Consider the following 22678-nt stretch of genomic DNA (forward strand, 5'->3'; position numbering starts at 1 on the left):
CTTGAAGAGATCTTTGCACACTCAAGTCCATACTGACAACATTCACAATAGCCAAGGAGTGGAAACAACCCAAATACCTAACAACAAATGAATAAATAATATGTAGTATATATGTATAATGGAAATATTATTCAGTCTTGCCGGGACCAGTTTGGCTCAGTGGATAGAGTGTCGGCTTGTGGACTGAAAGGTCCTGGGTTTGATTCCGGGCAAGGGCGTGTACCTTGGTTGCGGGCACATCCCCGGTGGAGGGTGTACAAGAGGCAGCTGATCGATGATTCTCTCTCATCAATCTTTCTCTCTATCCCTCTCTCTTCCTCTCTGTGAAAAATCAATAAAATAAAATAAAAAATAAAAAAAGAAATATTATTCAGTCTTAAAAATAAAGGAAATTCTGTCACATGCTATGACATGAGTGCATCTTGAGGACATTGTACTAAGTGAAATAAGCCAGTCACAGAAAGGCAACTACTACATGATCCCACATACATGAGGTATCTAAAGTAGTTAAGTTCAAAAAAACCCAGAAAACACAGTTGTGATTACCAGGGGCTGGGTGAAGGGGGGAAAAGGGAGTTATGTAATGTATGTAGAGTTTTAGATTTACAAAATAAAAAAGTTCTGGAGATTTTTCTATTAAAATTTTCAGATGCAAATAGACATATCAGCCAAAAGAAGAAAAAAAGATATAAAAACAAGAGGAAGGAGGACGGAGGAAGAAAGTTACTATTCCTAAGTAAACATACATGTAATGGGTTAAATCTGTAAACCTTTGTGGTAATAGCAAACCAATAAAGTTCAGGAATGATTACTTGACTAATATAATCAATTGAAATAGGCTGCTTAATTACTAAATCCTAAAGAAAGAGAGAAACCAATGATTAAGAAAGCACTGCTAATTGAAATATAGCATTAGTTTGGTTACTTTAGTATTGCTATAAGGATAACTCTCTTAATAAGCACTAATTAAAGCACTACTTACAAAAAGTACTAACATAGGAAAACAGCCACTCAGTACACATCTATTCATTGAAATTTAAGTATTCATTGAGTATTAGCCAATGAAAATAAAACGCTATTATAGACTCTGAGCTTTAGAAAAGAGAAAGACCAGATTTTTTTCAGAATTGCCTCATAGTTCTGAACTAGAGGCAAAAGGAGTCCTACCTGTACAGGAAGAGGAAGCAGATAAGCACAGGATGCTATGGGAGCACATTCAGGTTTTCCATATCTGATGAACTGTCTCAAACATCCCTTTCTAAAAAGAAATACTTCTAAACAGGAGCAAGTGCAAACAAAGCTACCAATGGCTCATTAAACTCAGCCCCTCCCACCCTCTGGGCTTTCAGGAACAAAGATACATATAAAGTGTGAAAATGACAGGTGGCTTTGACTGTACCCATTATTTGTTGCAGATGGTTTCCAACACAACACTGATGTTATACTTATCCCATAAGCAAGCTAGATTCATGTCTGTACATATATATGTACAAATTATATATTCATAAACACCTACCTTCTTTGCCAGTTAACTGTAGAGACTTGGATCTGATGAGTGGAAATGAAGTTCTCCTTTTCAAATTCATATCATCATAGGAAGAAAAACACCTAACACATTAAGAAAAACCAACAGAGAACACAATGAGTACATGACATGTAATTTACGCTGTAGTTGAGGCTAGATGGAAGCTATTGAGAGCTGTACAAACCACATAAGAATAATCCCTAAGGTAAAACTCCAGTTATTGCTAATACATGTAAAAAAAATATTTAGGATTATTCTCTAAGAAATGAACTCAATATCCATTTGACCAAAATTCTCAAAATTATAAAAAGAATAGTAAAAAAAAAAAAAAGTGAAATATAATACTGACATTACCTTTTAGGGCTTGGATACTGATTACTTTTAGGAAGTCTTGAACTATAATCTCCATCAAATTGAGAAGTGTTTCGACAGCGCTGCATACAAAGCATCAATCCCAAAACCACACAAAGAACCAAAGAAGTGATGAGATAGCTCTGCCGATCTGAAACCTGAGATGAGAAGGGAGAATAGTAGTACTTTAAAAATCACACCAGGAAAACCATAGTGGAATTTAAAATTCAAATGACAAATCTCAACATTTTCTTAATGTGCTTCATAATCATAATGCAGGGTCTGCTCTTTGAAACACACTGCCACAACAATGTTTTAATGTTTTTCCTTTTTCCCCCAATTCACTGAGATTTTCTAACCTACGGAAGTTTTAAAAGTAGTACAATGAACATATTTGTGCCTTTCACCAATTGTTAACATTCTGTCACATTTGTTTATCTTTTCATTTGCACTATTTCCTCCTTGGGGAGAAAAAAGCAGTGCTTTTACCTGGTCTTTCCCATCTTATAAAACTGAACCACCAATCACTTATTTATCTAAACCAAAACCTGGGGATCATCAATTCCTCACCCCACACAACCAATCTTTCAGTAAGGCTTCTCTTTCTCCTCTTAAATACATCTTGAATTCAACAACTTAACACTCTTCTCCACATCCAAAATCTTAGTCCAAGCCAACATTCCCTCACCTGGCCACTGCCACAGCCTCCTAAGTTTCCTCCCTACTTCTGCTCTTGCTGTTCCCCAAGAGATAACTCCCCACAGAGCAATAATTGGGGACTTTCTCAAAGTGTTGTCAATGAGATGGCCCACGTCAGTTCTTTACATAATACTTGCCAATGACTTGCAATGATTAGAATAAAATTCAAATCTAAATTGCCTTCAAAGGCCTATGTGACTGGGCTCCTGCAATATCCTAAACTTACTTCTCTCATTCGCTCAGCTCCAATCACACCAACTTTCTTTCTGCATTAAACAAATCAATTTCTAACCTAAGTTCTTTGCTCTAGTTTGTCTAGTAACAGATTTGTTCTGACCCCAATCTCTGACTGCTAACTCCTCTTAAGTGCTCAGTTCTAATGTTACCTCCTCAAGATAAGCCTCCCAACATCACTGTGGCCACAGCTGCAACCCTTATCACTACCACTCCCCACACTCACATCTCACCATTTTCTACGCCACTGTCCTCTCCATGTTTAAGGCCAGGGACTATTCACTGCTGTGTGTCCCAACCTGGGACAGTAAAATTCATGCCTCATAGCACTGGTTGCTCAATAAATATTAAATAAATGAGATGTTTCCTTTGTTAAGTAACTCAAGCCTTTTTGAACTAAAAATGAAGTGTGTGTTGCAACTATCAATGGTTTGCAAAAGGCCTAAAATAATGGTTTTATAACTAACTGTGTTTTAGGTAAGACCTAAACTATGAAAGCCATGTTTTCCAAAAGATTATAGTAATTAATATATTTCTAAAACTTTAAAATGCCACATTCTGATTTTCTGAAAGTTCTCTATAAATGACAATTTTCTTTGGTGAAAGTTCTTAGATACCATGTTCTTTTATTTTTAAATATTTTTTTATTAATTTCAAAGAGGAAGGGAGAGGGAGAGAGATAGAAACATTAATGATGAGAATCATCGATTGACTGCCTCCTGCATGCCCATTACTGGGGATTAAGCCAGCAACCTGGGCTTGTGCCCTGACCAGAATTGAACCCAGGACCCCTCAGTCCACTGGCTGATCCTCCATCCACTGAGCCAAACCAGCTAATGCTAGATACCACGTTTTTAACATATCTGCTTTTATGACAACCTCTACATATGTACAGTCTTAAAATACAATAATTACCTCCCGTTTCAATTCTGCTACTGTTGCTGATAAGTTTGAAACAAGCTGTGTCATGTTGGTCAGCTGGGCCTGCAGCAACTGGATGGATTCAGTTTGTCGCTGATCCTATGACAAAAGAAGAAATAAGTATTATTTGTCTTTTCATTTCTTCTGTACATTAACTTTAAGTTCCTGTAAAATAATATGGAAAAACTATTAAGTTCCTCAGAGGGAGGAAAATATTATCATATTAAGGAAAGCTCAATGAATAAAAATTATAAACGCTTTTTAAAAATTTTTATTTATTTTTTTTCCATCAGCATTTATCCCCTATAGCCTCTTTCACTTCCACTTACTCTCCGCGCCACACCATCCCCACCCTGGCAATCATCACACTGCACTTCTGCACACACACACAAATCTTGAAATGCAATTATCAATAATGCTCAAGAAAATATTCCCTATAGGAAATGTTAATACTAATAGCTACATAAACTTTCTAAAATGACATTAATAGGATTAATCATAAGCTACCAGGAGGGGGAAGAAAAGCAACCTTACTTATCCTTATCAGCAAGAATTTACAAAATGGAAATTATTATTAAAAAAAAAAGTAAATAAGGCATGAAGATGACTAACCTGCTCCTCTGCTATTCTTGAAGTATTCTGGAGTTTTATTATTGTCTTATTAAAAGCCTTTTGCATTTCTTCCATTTGTTTTCGATACCTGTGGAGTAAGAATTGATTTAAATTAGCTTAAATTTTTATTATTACTGGAAACACACTTCTAATTTCTGAGACAAATCCATTTTTTCTAAAAATGACTTTCTGAGGCCTGTGTAACACAGGACCACTTTCTTAGGTAAAATAAGAGGTCATTGGAGGTGTCTGTTAACTTCAGCATCAAGTCTATGAACCTCATACTATCTAAGAGTTATTAGCTGCATATTATATAAGATCAATTACTTTATGAGAAAAGAGCCAAGAATATACAATGGGGAAAGGACAGTTATTTCTATAAATGGAGTTTGGAAAATCATACAGTCACATGCAAAAGACTAAAGTTGGACCACTATCTTACACCATACACAAAAATGAACTAAAAATAAATGAAAAACTTGAATGTAAGACCTGAAACAATAAAACTCCTAGGAGAAAACATAGGCAATAAGCTCTCTGACATTGGTCTTCACAATGTTTTTGACACCAAAACACAGGCAACATAAGCAAAAACAAACAAGTGGGACTATATCAAACTAAAAAGCCTCTGTAAAGCTATTAATAGCTACATAAAGGAAACTATCAACAAAATGAAAAGGCAACCTATGGATTGGGAGGAAATATTTACAAATCATATATCTGATAAGGGGTTAATATTCAAAATGCAAAGAACTCACACAACTCAATAGCAAAAGAAAAAAGAAAAAAAAAACACCAAAAAACAAACAAAACCCCTGACAATCTGCCTTGCCAGTTTAGCTCGGTGGATAGAGCGTCGGCCTGCAGACTGAAGGGTCCCAAGTTCAATTCCAGTCAAGGACATGTACCTTGGTTGCGGGCACATCCCCAGTAGGGGGTGTGCAGAAGGCAGCCGATCAATGTTTATCTCCCATTGATGTTTCTAACTCTCTATCCCTCTCCCATCCTCTCTGTAAAAAATCAATAAAATAGATTAAAAACAAATAAACCTGACAATCTGACTTAAAAATGGGCAGAGAATTTGAATAGACATTCTTCCAAAGAAGTCATACAAATGGTCACAGGTACATGAAAAGGTGCTTAATATCCCTAATCATCAGGAAAATACAAATCACAATAATATTATCACTTCACACCTGTTAGAATGGTTATCATAAAAAAGACAAGAAATAATATATGGTGGTGAAGATGTGAAGAAAAGTCAGCATACTGTTGGTAGGAATATAAATTGATGCAGTTATTATGAAAAACATTATGGAGGATCCTCAACAAATTAAAAATAGAACTACAATATGGCCCAGCAATTCCACCTCTGGGTTATTTTATCAAAAAAAAAAATGATGGAGGAGAATAGTTACAAAATGATGGAGGAGAAACCCTAAGGACAGGAACACTTAAGGACTAAAAGAGTAATAAGCAAGTTTAAAAACATGAAGAACTGGGCCTAGAGTCTGTATTACTGCACAAGCACACTGGCACATAAGAACATAAATGATTACAACTAGAATCAGGATCCTAGGTGTTGAAAGAGTGCAAATGTTGCCTCATCATCCAATTCATTCACTCTAGACTTCACTTAAATTTTTTAAAAATATCTGGTCAAGTCCCACGAAGAGCTTTAAAGTTCACAGATTATAATTTTTCCTATGAGTACTCTGGAAATCAAACAGTAAACATGGCTAAAGTTAAGCAATAGAAGAAAGAAGAAACTGATTATAGATAATTCAAGTTTAACCTAATAATCAAGGTGTTATGTCACTTTGGACTCCTCAGAAAGTAAATCCTTGAAATCACTCATCAATATCTAAGTAACTTTCTCTCTCCAGCTAAAATGGTGTTTACTACTGTGTTTCCCCGAAAATAAGACATCCTCCGAAAATAAGACCTAGCGCATGGAAAAATAAAACATCCCCTGAAAATAAGATGTAGCGCATCTTTGGGAGCAAAAATTAATATAAGACACTGTCTTATTTTCGGGGAAACAGGGTAGTATTATATCAGGAGATAATGAAATCCTCTCTAGTCAAGATCACATTTCGCTACTTAACTCACTGTGCAAAGTGGATTATGCTAATTCATAATAAAGATTACCTTTGGCTAAGCTCCTCCAGATAGCGACCACTGAGAGACATGTTAACTTCTAAGGCTTTAATACGATTATTAAGTCTCATGAATACCGACTCCTTTTGGTTTGATCCATGCACAAGATTTCCATTAGCATATCCTAGATCTGTAGAATTTTGCAATTCAGCATAAAAATCCGTAGCTGTCCTCTGTAACCCTCTTAAAAGGGCTTCTTCTGGAGACTGTTCTTCCTCTTTCACTTCAGGTAAGGAAGATGATTCCACAATAGGAGTCAGCATTTGCTTTGGTGTGTCAGCTATGTTCATTTTTGCTTCCCCATCTTCACTGTCTGGCATGGCAGCTGTGTTTATAGGTGGCACTACTGTTTCAGATGGCTTTGTAATAATTTGCATGGAGTTTGTGTCTTCTTTTACAGTCTTATCTATTATTTCACTAAGTTTAGTTTCATAGATCATCACAGTTGGCTTCTCTGTAGAACGAAAACTCTCTGACTTCTTTTCTATTGCATTATCAACCTCAGCAGAACTCTCCTGGGGAATCACTTGTGAAGGTGTGTGTCCTGCTTCATATTTAATAGGCTCAGATACTTCTATTTTAGATAATGAATTGATTTCTGGAGTAACATCTAAGTGAAGAGACTGAGAAAGAGTTTGTGGACGGCTCGGTTCAAGTTCAATTATATCTCCAGTGTGATTTATCAAATCACCTTGGTGCATACTACTTAAGTCACCTAGAACAACAGTTTCAGCTTCCTTTTCTTTATTCTTACTGTCCAATTCTCCATCTGGAGGCTGTAATTCCGAAACATCTACTGATTCTGCAGGGAGTGGTATTGATGGTTGAGCTAACACAAGATCATCTTTGCCTTCACTCACAGCAGTTCTGCTGCGCTGTCGATAAAGAGCAACTCTAACTGAGCACCATTTATAAATGTATTCTGTAAAACTAGAAATGCAACAAATTGTAGTCAGTTCACTGCAAAATATTTGTGTCTCTGCCTCAAACCAGGGTGATGATTCATCCTCCTGTTCTCCGCTTCCCAGAAGGGTCACTGTAGATGGACTTGCCTCCTCTTCGTCCTCTTGAACTAACTGTACAATGGGGCTCTCTTTTGTAGTATCTGGTGATAATGCCTCTGTGTCATGTCTCTGTTCTTCAGTGTTTATAATCCTAGAAATATATATCATAATTATAAATCACTTTAATTAAAAATCTAAAGTTAAAATTCTGTTTAAGGAAAATGTATCATACATAAGATAAAAGGAAGACTATAAATACAGATGAAATTCAATTTTTCTTTTGGATGGCTTTTTCCCTGTCAAATAATTTTCATTATAAGAGCAAATTATTATTCAGAAATGGTAAGAGAAAGACCATTTATCAAGTGACCAGACCGATGACTCAAATCACATTTTCTGTGGATGGTTTGAGGAATTCCAATGTGGCATCACATACATACACAGTTACATGCTTTAGGGAAAAGAAACATATCCCCCTCTTCCCAAAATAATCTTAATACCATCTGGCTCATGTTCTGTTATGTAAAACCAAAAACTTAACCACTTTAGTAAAAATCCTAGTGATAATAAACTAGTAGAGCCACTAACTCAATCCTATCCTTGAGCTCTGGAGAGTGTGTGTAGGGCAGGAGAAGATGAGGGATAAAATTAGTGGACAAGTGCTATAAATTATAATGCTTGTGGTTCTTTCCAAGATAAAGAGAATACATTTCTGGGTGAGGCCCATATTATACAAAAGATACAATCTGAAAAAATACAGGTAGTCCTCGAGTTACGCTGGACTCTCCGTACGTTGTTTCGTGGTTACATCGCCATCTCCCATTTATTTATATATAGAAGAAGTTCTGTCATTTTGACATATATACATATGTGCCTTATGTTTTTTATTATTTATTTTATTTACCACAGGTAAAGGTCAAGAATTGTTATATTCTGTTAAATTTTTTTACTGTTTCACTTCATGATGCTGTTTATGTGGCTCCATGTGAGTGACAGAAGTGCTTATGTAGGTGGGTTCTGATGGCAAAAATTACTTTATGTTGCGCTGTAGGAATGGATCTCCAAAATAACCCAAGGACCTACTATAAAGCTAATTTGAGTTAAAAAAGAAAAAGAAAAAAGAAAAAACACCTGCATATACAAATTTCCCTCCTCTAAAAAATTACTAAAAATGACAGAAAATGTCTTCAAATAAAGACTCATATTTCAATAGCAAAAATAAGAATAAATTAAATAATATCTAAAAGCTATACTTTTATTTTATTGACAGTAAAACAGTAAATGAACCAGAACTAAACCATAGGTAGGCTATGCTTCTCTAAATAAATTATATAGATACTCTCTATACTAATAACATTTCTTATACATGCAGGTGGTATATCATTTATTATCTATCAAAGAAATTATGACAGTAAAATAGAACAATGTCTGAAGGAGGGGGAGAAAAATTAAATGGAATTTGGTAAAAATTAATTTATATATAGCATCTATGTACACCCTATTCAGAACTTTACTTAAAACTTGAGAAAAGAAAAGTCATCTTTTCATAATAACCATGACATCCTATCATGAATTCTTTTATTTTCATCAGATGATTGTCACATAATCATAAAAAAATTAAGACAAACATACATGACGAAAACTTCAAGAAATAATACAATTATGCAAAAATATGTATTTAAAAAACAAACTCTAATATATGTCACAGTAGTCTGATCTTCCAACAAATATTCCTGTATATTTGGGGGTGAGCATATATGAATATGTGTGGGTGTGAAAATATATATATATATATATATATATATATATATATAAATAAAATGAAATTAGTTTCATTTAGTTTTGAAAAATAAGGCATATCATGTTTTCTTAAATGAAAAAGACTAGTTACAAGATCAAAATTAGCAATCACAACTCTACATAATTGAAACACCAAGAACGTCTCTATCCCAAACAGATTTCTCAAGAACTCCTAGGAATGACACATAACATGGTATTTTCTCTCTAGTCATCCAATAGATATCTTTAGTCCTTTAAGAGTTAACACAGGGCCCTAGCTGATTTGGCTCAGTGGAAAGAGTATCAGACTGTGGACAAAAGGGTCCTGAGTTTGATTCCAGACAAGGGCAAGTACTTCGGCTCCTCCTCAGCCCAGGCTCTGGTTGGGGCCCACGCAGGAGGCAAGCAACTGATGTGTTTCTCACCTTGTCTTTCCCTCTCTCTAAAAATCAATGGGAAAATATCCTTGTGTAGGATTTTTTTAAAAAATTAACACAGGAAAATACAAATTTGTCATATGCCCTTCAAAGCACAAAAATCTTATTTTTGAACTATATAGTATTTAAGAATTACAACTCCAAGCATACCCAATGTGTGCATCATACATATATACCTTGAATTATTTCATGTTCAAACATCTTGTTCTCTTAGAGTATCTATCTCTGGGAGGGAAAAAATGGCCTTTCAAAGTTTTACAGAGAGTATATCCAATGAAATATACATAAATTTATGATAACTATGCCCAATTATCGAAGTCATTATAGCTTATTTGTTATAGATAAAAAGTAAAGTGCCAAACACTTTAATCATCTCTGATAAAAAAAAGACAAATAAATAATTTTTATATGTTACATACACACGTTAATTACATACATACATACATCCCTGCCCAAAGTGCCCCACTATAACCTGGAAAAGACCTACATCATTCTATTTGAGAAAGTAAACACTGCAAGAGTTTGCTGTGTGATGAACACATATTTAGAAGTCACTGCTCTAGGTATTTCAGGTATCCTTCATAGTTTTCTAGACATAGCACAGATACTTAATCAATGCTTTTAAATTTGAACTTAATAAAAACGGGCCTTTGAAATTTATCTTCAAACTTATGTTGTAGACTTATGTCAATTATTTGCAATAAGGAAAAAATTCAATATTGTGAATAATAAAAGTAATACATAATACCAAAACAATAAATAGTTGGTCTGGAGTAAAGTGTATTCCTAGTACCCCAAAAGCAACTCAAAGATGTTTTAAGTCGCTGTAGCATGTCTGCCCCAGGGTTTGAAAGTTTCTATATAAAATAATCATTTCACTCACAAATCACAAGTACTTTTTATATACTACAGACTTGGTCCTATATTTTAAGAGAACTCGAATATCACAATGTAACTTACTCAGATGAAGAAACAGGGGTTGAAACAGGAGTGGATTCAGGCATTCTGGGTGCAGCTGCAGCAGTGGCATTCTCAGATATACTTTTATTTCCTATTGTAAGAAAGATGCCCAAGTTGAGTTTAATTTTTAAAAGCTATACCAAGAAAATATTTCATTATAACAAATAAAGATCTTTAATTTCTCAGGAGAGAAGAAAAAAGTCAAATAGGTTTGCTACTGTAGACTATTTTGATCCATGTTATTTTAGAAAGAAATGATTGTACAAGGTCACAACCACAAATAATGTGTATTCTTTCTCAGCTTCTCAGGTAACTAAAGCGAATAGGATGAGCAACTTCCGTGAAATCTCACATCTAGACATCTGAAAGAGTTTCTAAAGAGAATGAAAAGAAATAAATAGGTAGTTCTAAGTTTGTTCTTGGAACTAAGTTGTTTTTAAAGGGCAAGATTATTTCTCCTTGTTAATAACACTCTTATTTGGCATTCTGTAAAGGGTTGGAGGGGTTGCTTTCTAAATTGAGTAGCTATTTGCTAAATGAAGCATACGTGAAGTACAATTAGGGCATCAAAAGCTCAGGAAAGAGATAAGATCCTTTACTTCTATAGCAAGGGAGAATCAAAAAACAAATTTATGAATTTTATAAAGACAGGATCCTATTATAAAAGAGAATTTGTGCAACTGAAATAAACAATGAATAACAGAAGACTGATAGGTTCCTTTGGATCATTTCTATATCTCTAAATGAAAAATCAAACTGCTTGGCTTATTAAGTAATTTTCCTAATTAGGAATTTTCCCTCAATTATCAGATATTTTCAAAGACCCATAAAAGTATTAGGTACCTTCTGTCAGGTCTTCAGTTTTTGCTCCAAGAATATTAGCGGCAATATTCACCATATTTAGAATGGCATCTAAAACAAAATTCAATCAGAAAGAAATACCAATACACCTAAATATTCTCATATGACTTAATATCAAATCATCAAAGAACCATTTGTAATGGTCTTTTTGCATTTTTTTTTTTTGGACTAATTACTTTTTTATTCACCTTACTATGTAAGTCCAATATAGGACACAAACTTCAGCCAAAAAGTATAAAGCATAAATCTGAATTGTTATGTTCAGAAGGATTTTAAAAGTTAACTATGTTTAAAAAAAACAAAACAAAAAAACTTCCCCAAACTTTTTACCAAAACACTGTCTTCAGCCTTACAAAATTCAAGTTTAATTCAACATATAGACAGGGAAGAAATGTGACAACCAAATTTGTATTTTACAGAAAAGCCTGTTTTTCTTTGAGGACGTTCTACAGTTCAAAAGCCAAAAAACTTGAGGAAACAAGTTTTTCCTAAACAGGTGATTATCATAGGTAAAAATAAATAAAATAAAAAGATTATCCAAAGGGCAACAGAAATATTTTATTTTCAACTATAAACATATACTATCTATTGGTAATGTGATTAAACCCCAAACTAATACTGCATAGAATCAACTTTCTTTGATAACTTTTGCCAGTTTTATGGACAGTAATCACACAAAGTCTTTTGTGAACTGGGGAGTATGAGCATAGGCAGATTCATTAAAAGACATAAAACTGCAATTGTTGGCTGTAGAGCAATCTACATATTTGCTCATTCTGCCTGCCTCTTTCCAAAGAGGATGTTTGGATAAAGAGTACAGTGGTGCCAAACTTCATATCTATTTAAATAGCTGAAGGTTCGTGAGGAGCACAAAACAGCAGAACTCGACAAAGAGTTGGCTTCCTCCTATCATATGATGGAACTTCCAGGGACATTAATTTCTATCCCCAATCTAACTTCTGACATGCCACTAGAAATTAATTCGTCAGTATCAGGTATTTCTCCTATTAAAATACTAAGATCTGGAATGGGCTACATATTAAGACTCAGCAGTATTCCATCTTAGTCTCCTTAGGATTCCTAGAGATCCACAGGGTTTTTATCACTCTTTCCATGAAAACCACTTATGTGAAGAGTTGGAAAGGATGTAGGAGGGAAAGGAGCCAATCAAGAAGGCTGGGAACTGTCACCTGAAGTTGATCCTGTAAATGTGCGCTTTATGGTAGGAGCAGTGGGAGACTCTAGACTCCTTCAAGAGCTATAACCAGTAGTTATTAACTTTGATCTTTACATAAATATGATTCTACAGTCTGAAAGACAACAAAACAGGGCTACTGTTTCCAATCATTATTAGTATGACACACAAAAGCTTTGTATTTTTCCTTTTTGAATATCTAAGATTATAGGTCAACCTTGTCCATTGGCCTGGCAAACTGGTAAACAGAGAAACAGCCTTACTTCTGAGAACTAGGGAAATGCCTCAGCATGAGATAAAAATAGGAATGGAAACTCTGTATATCCTCACAAACCAAGATGAAGTAGCAATGAAAAATGTTATTTCCTCATAAACCCACTTTTAACGTCAACCAATAGTGCAAGAGCAGTATGGACTCTTCTACTTAGCCTGCTAGCTGCAGCTCAGTCAATGGTGGAATCAAATCTATGCTCTAGTCTCTTGAGCTTCCAAGAGCAATTCTTACCTCTGATTTCAAATTTTGGGGCATTTATTATCAAAGAACTAGGCCTGGTGCACAACATTCGTGCACTGGGGGAGGGAGAGTTCCCCTCAGCCTGGCCTGCACCCTTTTGCAGACGGGAGCCCTTGGGGGATGTCCGACTGACAGCTTAGTGGCTCCACGACACTCCCCATGTGGAAGTGCACTGACCACCAGGGGACAGCGCCTGCATTGAGCATCTGCCCCCTGGTGGTTAGTGTGTGCCATAGCAACTGGTCATTGGCCGTTTGGTCAACTTGTATACTAACTAGCCTTTTTTTATTATATACAATTTAAGAAAAGAAAAAGTAGCTTTAGAGAATATTTTAAGCTAAATTTTAATGCTAACATATACAGTAAAGATTTATACTATCTTTCACTTTAAAATATTATTTATCATCATTTCAGGGGCCACTTAAGCTAACAGAAGCAAAATTTAGCTATAGGTACTTTCTCAACCCATCTAACCTACATGAACTAGTTTTGCTATGTTCAGAGAACACCGTCAAACGTAGTCTTTTATTTTTGTCTTTTAAGAGAAAGCAGCTTTATGAATATTCTACTCTAACTTTTCTCAATCTGGACCCAAACACATGACAAGCCTGCCATGATGGTCATCAAGGCCACTAAAAAGCCTTCAGTATAGGCAAAGGTAATAATCTGAAAGATAGTGCCAAGTTAGATACCTCTCCCTAATTTCTCCTGGATTAGCTCACTCCCTTATCTTTGAGTTAGGCAACTATTCATCCTTATCTTCCCTTTCAGAATTAAATCCTCCTAGGAACCAAATATCAGTATGTTGTACTCAGTGACCAGCACAGCAACAGCTCTTTATTACACACAAGACAGACTACCTATGCTACAATAAAACAAGACAAACCAACAAAAAGTCTACTTCTTCCTGTGTGCATTAATACACTTTTGCACTGTGCTTCGCTCTCTCTTCCTTCTGGGACTTTAAGCATATACAATCATAAAAAATACTTTGACTTTTGACAAAAACTATACTTTGTCTTAAACAAACACACAGAAACCTGGTCTTCAGCAGATCTGTAATTCTAACAAAAGGCAGGCTATACTGAGGAGGAAAGAGATACTTTCAAGATCAACATAGAGCACTCTCTATGGAAAATCCAAGGGACAATGCACAAAGAAAGCAGAGTGATATGAAAAATTCTTATTGATGTAAAATATGTAAATATTCTGATTCAATAATGTAATTGAAAGGATCAGGTGAAGAGTTGCCAGAACTAGCACAAACATACATACACAGCCAAGAACCCATTCTAGGTAATTTCTTCCTTTTTGGCATAAGTAAACTATATAATATCAAGAATTTCTAAATATGCAGGATGCATGTTTTTTGATAACCAAGTCCCATCAGAAGCAACACACTCTGGTGACATATTACCTATGGCTACTGGAGTTTCTATGAAGATTAAAGACACAGAATTGTTTAGGAGATGCTATGTAAATACCAGCAATAAATTAGGTTCAAAGTTAGTCAACTGAGCTAATTTAGAATGTAGTGATAATTGTAGTCAAACTTGGACATTCTAGTGCCAGAGACTCGGTTATTTACTCCTTAAAGTTATGCCATCTTGGAGGCGGTACCTAGCTCAGATGCAAACACAGTCCCAGACTCTTCAGAGAAAACTAGGACACAGGCATAGGAAGGCAGCAGTGTTAGGTCACGCCTACCAGCTTTATGATAACTCAGCTCCTGATGCCTATCTCCTTCTGAAACTTCAGGAGATGGAGATCTTTTAAAACCCCTTTTTCTATGCTTAGGCAGCTGACATCCTCCCACCCATCTAGTCTCACTATACAAATTCTGCCAACACCTGGAACACTGGAAGATAAATGAACTGCCCTTCAAGAGCCATAAAAAGAAAAATAAATGATACGTTATTACAATAGAAAATAAACCTTCAAAGAGAAAAATCCAAAATGTAGGATCTAAAACAGATTCTGTATCTAATTAATTAACACAATACATTGGTCAGGGTAGTAATTACAAATAGGGAAAAACCTCCACTAAACTAACTAGGTTTTAGTGGTATCCATGCGTTAATCCTATATGAAGATAGAAAAAGAAACCAAAAATACCAATGGGATTTTCTTTATCTAAAATTATAGTTATGGCATTATTTCCCTAAGAGGCTCTCTTCTTTCCAGTAACCTATTTTCTGACTCTATAAAATAAAGATGCTTCCTCACAGCTAATTCAGCAACACTGAACTATGAAGAGTATTACATAACATAGAATTTTTAAATACATATTTAAGAGCATCAAAATTAATATTAATAACCAGGTAGGCAAAACAGCATCATGTATACCAGAAAGGTTGCGGGTTTGATCCTCAGTCAGGGCACATATGGGAGGCAACCGATCAATAGTTCTCATGTCAATGTTTATCTCTCTCTCTTTCTCCCTTTCTTTCTCTCTAAATATCAGTAACACAGACCCAGACATAAGGGGCCATGGGTCAGACAGGTGGACCTCAAAGGGAGGGTGGGGATAAAAGGGAGAGATCAACCAAAGGACTTGTGTGCATACAGTGGTCAAGGACAATAAGGGGGTGGGAGCAGGAGTGGGGAGGGGTGAGGAATTGGAATGGGGGGTTGAGGACAAATATGTGATATCTTAGTCAATAAAGAAATTTAAAAATTAAATAAATATCAGTAACATATCCTTGGGTGAGGACTAAAATAAAAATCCACCCAAGTCTATATAAAGAGTAAGACAGGAAGGAGAAAATAAAAGAAATGACTCAATTCCACATACTGTGGCTTAGATACATATGCTTAGTATATGTACTATGGGTGAGTATCTAAAAGAGCTATAGTTAATAGGCTGTGAGACTGGAACTCAAGCAATTTAACTCACTAAAAACAAGGAAAAAGCAAAGCAGTTAATCTATTTTACTAAGATCTTCTAAATTAATCTCCAAATAAAAAGGAAGCTTCTCCTAGTAATTTTTACATTCTTCAGGAATAAAAAATAACAAACATTAAAATATACCTACCCACATTCTAACAGTAAAAACAAAGTGTCAGTAACAGTTTTTTCCAGAAGTCTCCTTAGCTAACCTACCATTAGGTTCACATAGTTGGTTGGATTGACAAGAACAAAGCCACTAATCATAGGCACTGTTTCTTTAGTTTTCAAAGAGTGTATGTATTAATATTACTATTATTGTTATTCCTTGGGAATTATTATTATTATTATTATTATTATTATTGAACAGCATTTATATTTAAATAGGAAACTAGTCATATCCACAGATGAAAGAATCCTTCCTTGGTAGGATTTCACTGATGGGTAACGACCTCTGAAATTACAATTCAAATTCCTTTCCCATCCAGTATGGTTACTTAGCTGCTCCTACTCATAAGGTCTGGGAGCTCTTTAACAGTCTGTCCCTAAATGAATTCATACTCCATTCCTCGCAGTAAGGAATTTGCCTAATATTATGAACACTTAAGAGTAGAACTAATTAAAAAAAAAAAAAAAGTAGAATTAATTTTATGCTTGTGTTTTTACCTCTCCTCTTTCTTTTCATCCATCCTTTCAATTTTATTTCCATAGAACTATCTTTTAAAAATCAGTATCTAAGTTAATTCAAAGTTGAACATTTGGATGATGAACCTCCTAAACTACACCACAACAAAATGACCACATATGTCAGGTAGAAAAAGTTAAACACTTTAACAGTGACTGGAAAATACCCCAAGATACTTACTTGTAGCGGAACCAAGAATGTTTTTTGAGGCTTTATCCTCCCCAGTATTATAATCCAATGGATAATCTGTTTAGAGAAACAATGAAGGTACTTACACTGAGATCTATCTCCATAACATGTTTAACAGCTCAAATTATGTCAAAGTCAGCTGGCATTTAACACAAATTTTATAGTAAACTAGAGGCCAGGTGCACAAAATTCATGCACAGGGTAGGGGAAAGGGTCCCTCAGCCTGGCCTGTCCTCTCTCATAATCCAGGAGCCCTCAGAAGATGTCCTCCTCTGCCGGAGGAGACCGAGATGATGAAGAGAAGGCGCTGCCCCCATTATCTCCCTGCTGCTGCCACTGCCGGCCACCAAAGCTGCAGGCCCTCAGCCCTTGCTTCTTAGCGCTGGCCCTGCCCCCCAACCACAGGCAGGCTGGGGAAGGGACCACTGGACTGGCGGTCGCACCCACCTCCTCCGAGTGGCACTAGCCTAGGCCCTTGCAGCCACTGTGGCTTTGTCTGGATGGACGTCTGGAAGACGCTAACCCTGATTAGCATATTACCCTTTTATTAGTATAGATATTCATTATACATCTAAAATATGTTGACAAAAATAAAATGAGATTCAGAAGTCACTTATCCAATAGATATAAACCAAGGAAAGTAATTCTACTGATTAACAAAATTTTAATCAGCCTATATAGGACTTTTTATTCAAGTTTTCAATGTACTTTACAAACCCCTTGCAATGTCTTCATTTCATTTATAGAAACACTGAAAGGAAAATTTAGATTGTTCAGATTATGGTTTAAGAGATTTTAAGAAACCGGTTTGGCTCAGTGAATAGAACGTCGGTCTGTGGACTGAAAGGTCCCAGGTTCGATTCTGGTCAAGGGCATGTACATTGGTTGCTGGCACATCCACAGGAGGCAACTGGTCGATGTATCTCTCTCATTGATTTTTCTAGCTCTCTATCCCTCTCCCTTCCTCTCTGTGAAAAATCAATAAAATATATTTTTTTTTAAAAAAGAGAGAGAGAGATAGATTTTAAAACTATGTAGGACTTGATAAAGTAGAAATGGAGAGTGTCATAAACCATCCTAACCCTTCAGTCTCACAGGTATTTTTCAAAGTCTCAGACTTCAATGTGCAAATTAAAGGAATTAATGCTCAATTCTACTATTTCAGTTATCTTATGAGTTTAATAGGTTTGGGCCTGGCATAGAGAAAGAATCATAATTTATAGCACAGATATTATGGAAGGAGCTCCAATTACAAATATTGATTGATAAGCTTGGAAGACAAAACAAATTACAAAGCAGAATTTGTTTTAGAAAATAGGTTTAAGGAAAAATTAGTTAAGGTTAAAAACAACATACCTAAGCAGGCTGAAGGGACCACTCCGCCCAGCCCCACCCCACCCCTGCATGAATTTCGTGCACTGGGCCTCAAGTATATACATAATAGTCACTTACCATACTCCTCATCAAATAATTCTTGCCGTTCTGACTGATACTGGGAATCAGCAATCTCTTCATATTCTTCCACCATGCTAGTGCCAAATACCCTATTAACAATAACTTCATTAAAGAGTCTCAAAACAAAACGAAGTTAAGGGTTATTTCTTCACAATAAATGAGAGCCATTAGCTTTTGGACTTCAAAATGACTATTCCTTATACTGTAGTCAGCCACTGTTGGTGTAAAATTGATCTATTTAAGGCATTTACAAATATAATGACCAAGTTCTGATATTAGTCTAAAATGTCTTCTGTATTACTGTGATAGCAAGTAATCTAAACCCAACACATGTAAATAGCAAGTAATCTAAACCCAACACATAAAATGGTGGTTATTTTTACTTAACAGAGGAAATTTTGACATTTTCTTAAAATGTATTCAAGAGCAAAAACGGTGTAGGAGCTTATAATTCCGTGGTATTAACTTCACAGAACAGCAAATTACTTCTTCACTTTAAACATACTGGGATTTTTGTGTATCTTTTTATTTATAAATCACTCAATAATGTATTTTGTTCTATGTTACCTTATAAGGCTTAATGGACAAAAGTGCTCTGATCCAAAATGGGATACCAACTCCACCTAAGAATAAAAGCAAATGAAATGGGAAGTTAACACCGTGCTCAGAGATTATCCAAGAATGTACTCAGATTTTCATTTCTAACACTTCTAAAAGTAAAGTTCTCACTTCCCCAAAATCATCACTTATAAAGGTTTGTGTGTTTTTTGCCATGCAGTAGTATGCCATGCCCTATTATCCAATATTGCAAAAGAGAAGGTTGCTAACCTTTATGTACTTGATGAACATCTGAAGCAAGAGAAAGGAAAAGAAAAAGAAATCAGTTCCAAAGTCTGGATAACATGCCACAAGCAACACTTAATATTTGTAAATTTTATTGCACAATTAAAGTATAGAAAGCAATGTACTTTGATGGATAAAATTGTAGTACCCTTAATTCTTTATAAAAACCAAAGCAATTATTTAAATTTTTATCATCACAACTAAAAGTATAATCTCACTGTGATGAAATAAATTAACTTTAAGGCTATTCAGTTAAAATTCATTGCTGCTTTTTATTTCTCAGTTAAGAAAGCTTTCAAAATGTAAAAAATCTCTAGAAATTGAGATGTGGCTTATATTACCTTAAATATTGTTATGCATCATCATCATATATATATATATATATATCTACATATGCATTTATATACTAATACACATGTTGATATACATGTATATGTACATACATATTGAAAAAAGATTAACTAGCATAAAATAAATTATTTATTATTTTACAATATTGTATATAAATTGTTTTAGGGGTAGTATGAATTTTTGGTATACTATGATAATGCAGGCATAACTTTAATAGAAGATATATACAATATATCAAGCCACTTTAAAAATATAAGATACTAAAGAGTAGTTTGTAGATTTGGGTTTAGTTCTTTTGGGATATGAAAAATCAAGGTAAATTTATATGACACTTCTTTTTTTTTTTTTGGTTTTAGACATAATTCTACTGAAAAGGACTTTTTAGAAACTGTCAAAATGCTCGATAGTCTCCGGCCATCAAAGAAACGAGGTAGGGACATTTTTCTGGCATATTTTTATGCTACAAGAAAATGCTGTTTTATTATTAACAAAGTAGATGGTATAAAGAAAGATTCTCAGAATTATTTCATAACATGTGAACTGTATGAATTATAAAATTAAATACAACTGTATCACCTGCTAATGCTTTCCTCATCACAGTGTAGAAACTATACTAATATAATAAGGCCATTAAACAATTATTTTAGTATTCATCTTCAAAGGAGCTGAAAATGTATCTTCATTTTTCTGAGAATATCAGCTATTTTAAAAATAGAATTTAGCATGTTTATACTGAGAGTAAGAATACTACAAGTTTACCCACTTATAGAAGCCAATTTAATATATGCTTAACAAGACACAGACAGTAAAATCCCACAAGATAATTAGTAGCTATAAGTTTCCACATTTAAGGAATAAAAGGGAGAAATTAGAGCTGCTATCATTTCAGGTCATAGTATGGACACAGTGGTACTTTAAAATATGGCTATTATTGTAAAGAAAAAAAGGAGGGAGGAAAGAGTAGAAAATTCCCTTATTTAGTCTAAATCAATTCAAAAGTGATAATTCTACTTGATTTATTGGTGAAGAAAGCAGCGGGATACTAAACAAAAACATTTAAAAGTTGACTTTATTTGAAATGAGTATTTGGACACAGAATATTTTACTTGAACATAAAAGGCAAAATATATAACAACAACAAATAACTGGATAGTAAAGTTGAAATGACGTAAAAATCACATTTAATAAGAATTCAGACCTGCTTAAAAACTTCAGTGACTAACACTGATATAGGTTTTGAAATGAGAAATATGACACTGTGAAGATGAGCTTTTATATAAAGACTCAAGAAAATTAAAATTATAATCTGGGATTTCATCAGAGCCACAAATATCAAAAAAACTGGCCTAGGTTTCCAGTAACACCAAAAGCAATTTATTACTATTTGTTTCAAGGAATAAATATATTACTATTTGTTTCAGAAAATAATATATCCAAGTAAAAAGTTATTTTATTAAATGTTATATTTCAGTAAATTTCCACTTAATTTTTCTGATTTCTAAGCAGGTGTAGTTAGGTTATAAAGTCTGAGTAATAGGTATGTTTTCCTTCTGGAACACAGTCCATAAGTGTAAACATTACCTTCACATATTTTGCATACATCTGTTCATCTAAAGGGAAACTCTGGACGTTCCTCTCATCTCTTCCATGGAAAGTCCCTAGTTTAATCCACTTATTTGTGGGATACCTAGAAAATAGAAATATTCTTTGTAAAAAATCATGAAATACATATTGAGAGGTCCCATCACAGCTTCAAAATATATCATTAATACTTTTTTTCCTCTCCAGGTGAACATAGTGATTTAATATAGTTTAAATATGAGTTAAATATTGAGTGGAATACATACATTTTCTTTTCCAACCAAAACTCTAACAGGTTCCTTTATATGGAGCAAGAACATTTTGAAAAAATCACACCATTATCAAACAGAAGGGAAGACAAGAAGATGAAAATGGGATCAGGATCTTGAGAGGGCTTTCAAGTAAACTGGAGGTTATAAAGTGGGAAGTAGCCAGATTGTTGTGGAAGAAGGAGTTGCTACTCTTCCTGTGCTGACCAGTAAGTGATGAAATAAAGTACCAATAAAAATACTGATGGGCAGGGAAAAAGAAGAGACCTTTTAAAATCATATTTGCATTTCACAAACCTAACATAGCTATACCATCTTGAAAAGGAAATCTAATATAAAAAAACCAAAATAGTTATTTATTATTATAGCATGTGCTCTATCATCACAAAAACAAAACAAAATAAACACACATACACACACACTGTCAAAGCTAATATGGCCATGTGACATTATAAATATTTTCAGCTTAGAGAAAAGTGATCTGAGCAAGATTAGTGGAGGAAAAAAATGGATGGAATTCTCAAGAGGTTTTGAAGATTTATTTTAAAAATATGCAATGCTCAGTGTGCAGTGGGGAAGAAATACCATGGAAAACCCTTCATGATCAATAACAGAAGGAAGGTTAAATAAATAACAGCATCCTACATGGCACATTGTTGGCACTCAAAAAGTATTTATAGAATGAATAAACTCTTTCATTGGGGAGAAAATATTAAGTACTCATTTAAAATAATCTGTTTAAAAGACAAAAGAATATTCTTAGGATGTAAGCAGTAAAAACTGAATTTACTTGTAGGATTAGTAAATAAATACATAGAAAACATGAAGAAATATATAACATGTTAATGAATAGTTATCTTTGATTGAAAGCATTGTGGTTCTTTACCAAATTCCTTATAAATTATGTTTAGTTTTTCTTTTATGATCATACAGACCAACAAAAAAGTTTCAAAATATACTTTAACAAAAATATACCTATAATATAAATTACTTATTTTTTAAGAACATTCAAAAGACCTCATCTTAGAAGGCAATAATAAATATATGGTTGTTAGAAGCACTATATAGGTTAATGAAAGTAAACTACTTAAGTGCCTGCACTACAGTATTATTATTTCTGGTCCTATAAATTAATACATTAATATAAAACATAAAATAATTAAAAA

General features: G+C 34.3%; 1 protein-coding gene across 10 annotated transcripts in view; it reads right to left on the reverse strand.

The window, feature by feature from the left end:
• The window catches only part of SUCO (SUN domain containing ossification factor), a 55435-nt gene that overhangs the window by 7285 nt on the left and 25472 nt on the right, over positions 1-22678 (reverse strand). For 4 of the 10 annotated variants that reach the window (XM_036441997.2, XM_036441998.2, XM_036441995.2 and 1 more), the window contains 12 exons: positions 21244-21349; positions 19297-19317; positions 19036-19091; positions 18466-18557; positions 17005-17070; positions 11526-11594; positions 10683-10773; positions 6494-7657; positions 4343-4430; positions 3725-3829; positions 1880-2034; positions 1517-1608 (listed from right to left, as the gene is read on the reverse strand). In XM_036441997.2, the coding sequence (XP_036297890.1) occupies positions 1517-1608; positions 1880-2034; positions 3725-3829; positions 4343-4430; positions 6494-7657; positions 10683-10773; positions 11526-11594; positions 17005-17070; positions 18466-18557; positions 19036-19091; positions 19297-19317; positions 21244-21349 (2105 nt within the window). Of the gene's footprint in view, positions 1-1167; positions 1259-1516; positions 1609-1879; positions 2035-3724; positions 3830-4342; positions 4431-6493; positions 7658-10682; positions 10774-11525; positions 11595-17004; positions 17071-18465; positions 18558-19035; positions 19092-19296; positions 19318-21243; positions 21350-22678 lie in introns of all 10 variants that reach the window. The other 6 variants (XR_004988664.2, XR_004988663.2, XM_036442000.2 and 3 more) reach the window with 4 other exon arrangements.

The sequence above is a fragment of the Pipistrellus kuhlii genome, unplaced genomic scaffold (assembly GCF_014108245.1).
Source record: "Pipistrellus kuhlii isolate mPipKuh1 unplaced genomic scaffold, mPipKuh1.p scaffold_m20_p_18, whole genome shotgun sequence".
Classification (NCBI taxonomy): Eukaryota; Metazoa; Chordata; class Mammalia; order Chiroptera; family Vespertilionidae; genus Pipistrellus; species Pipistrellus kuhlii.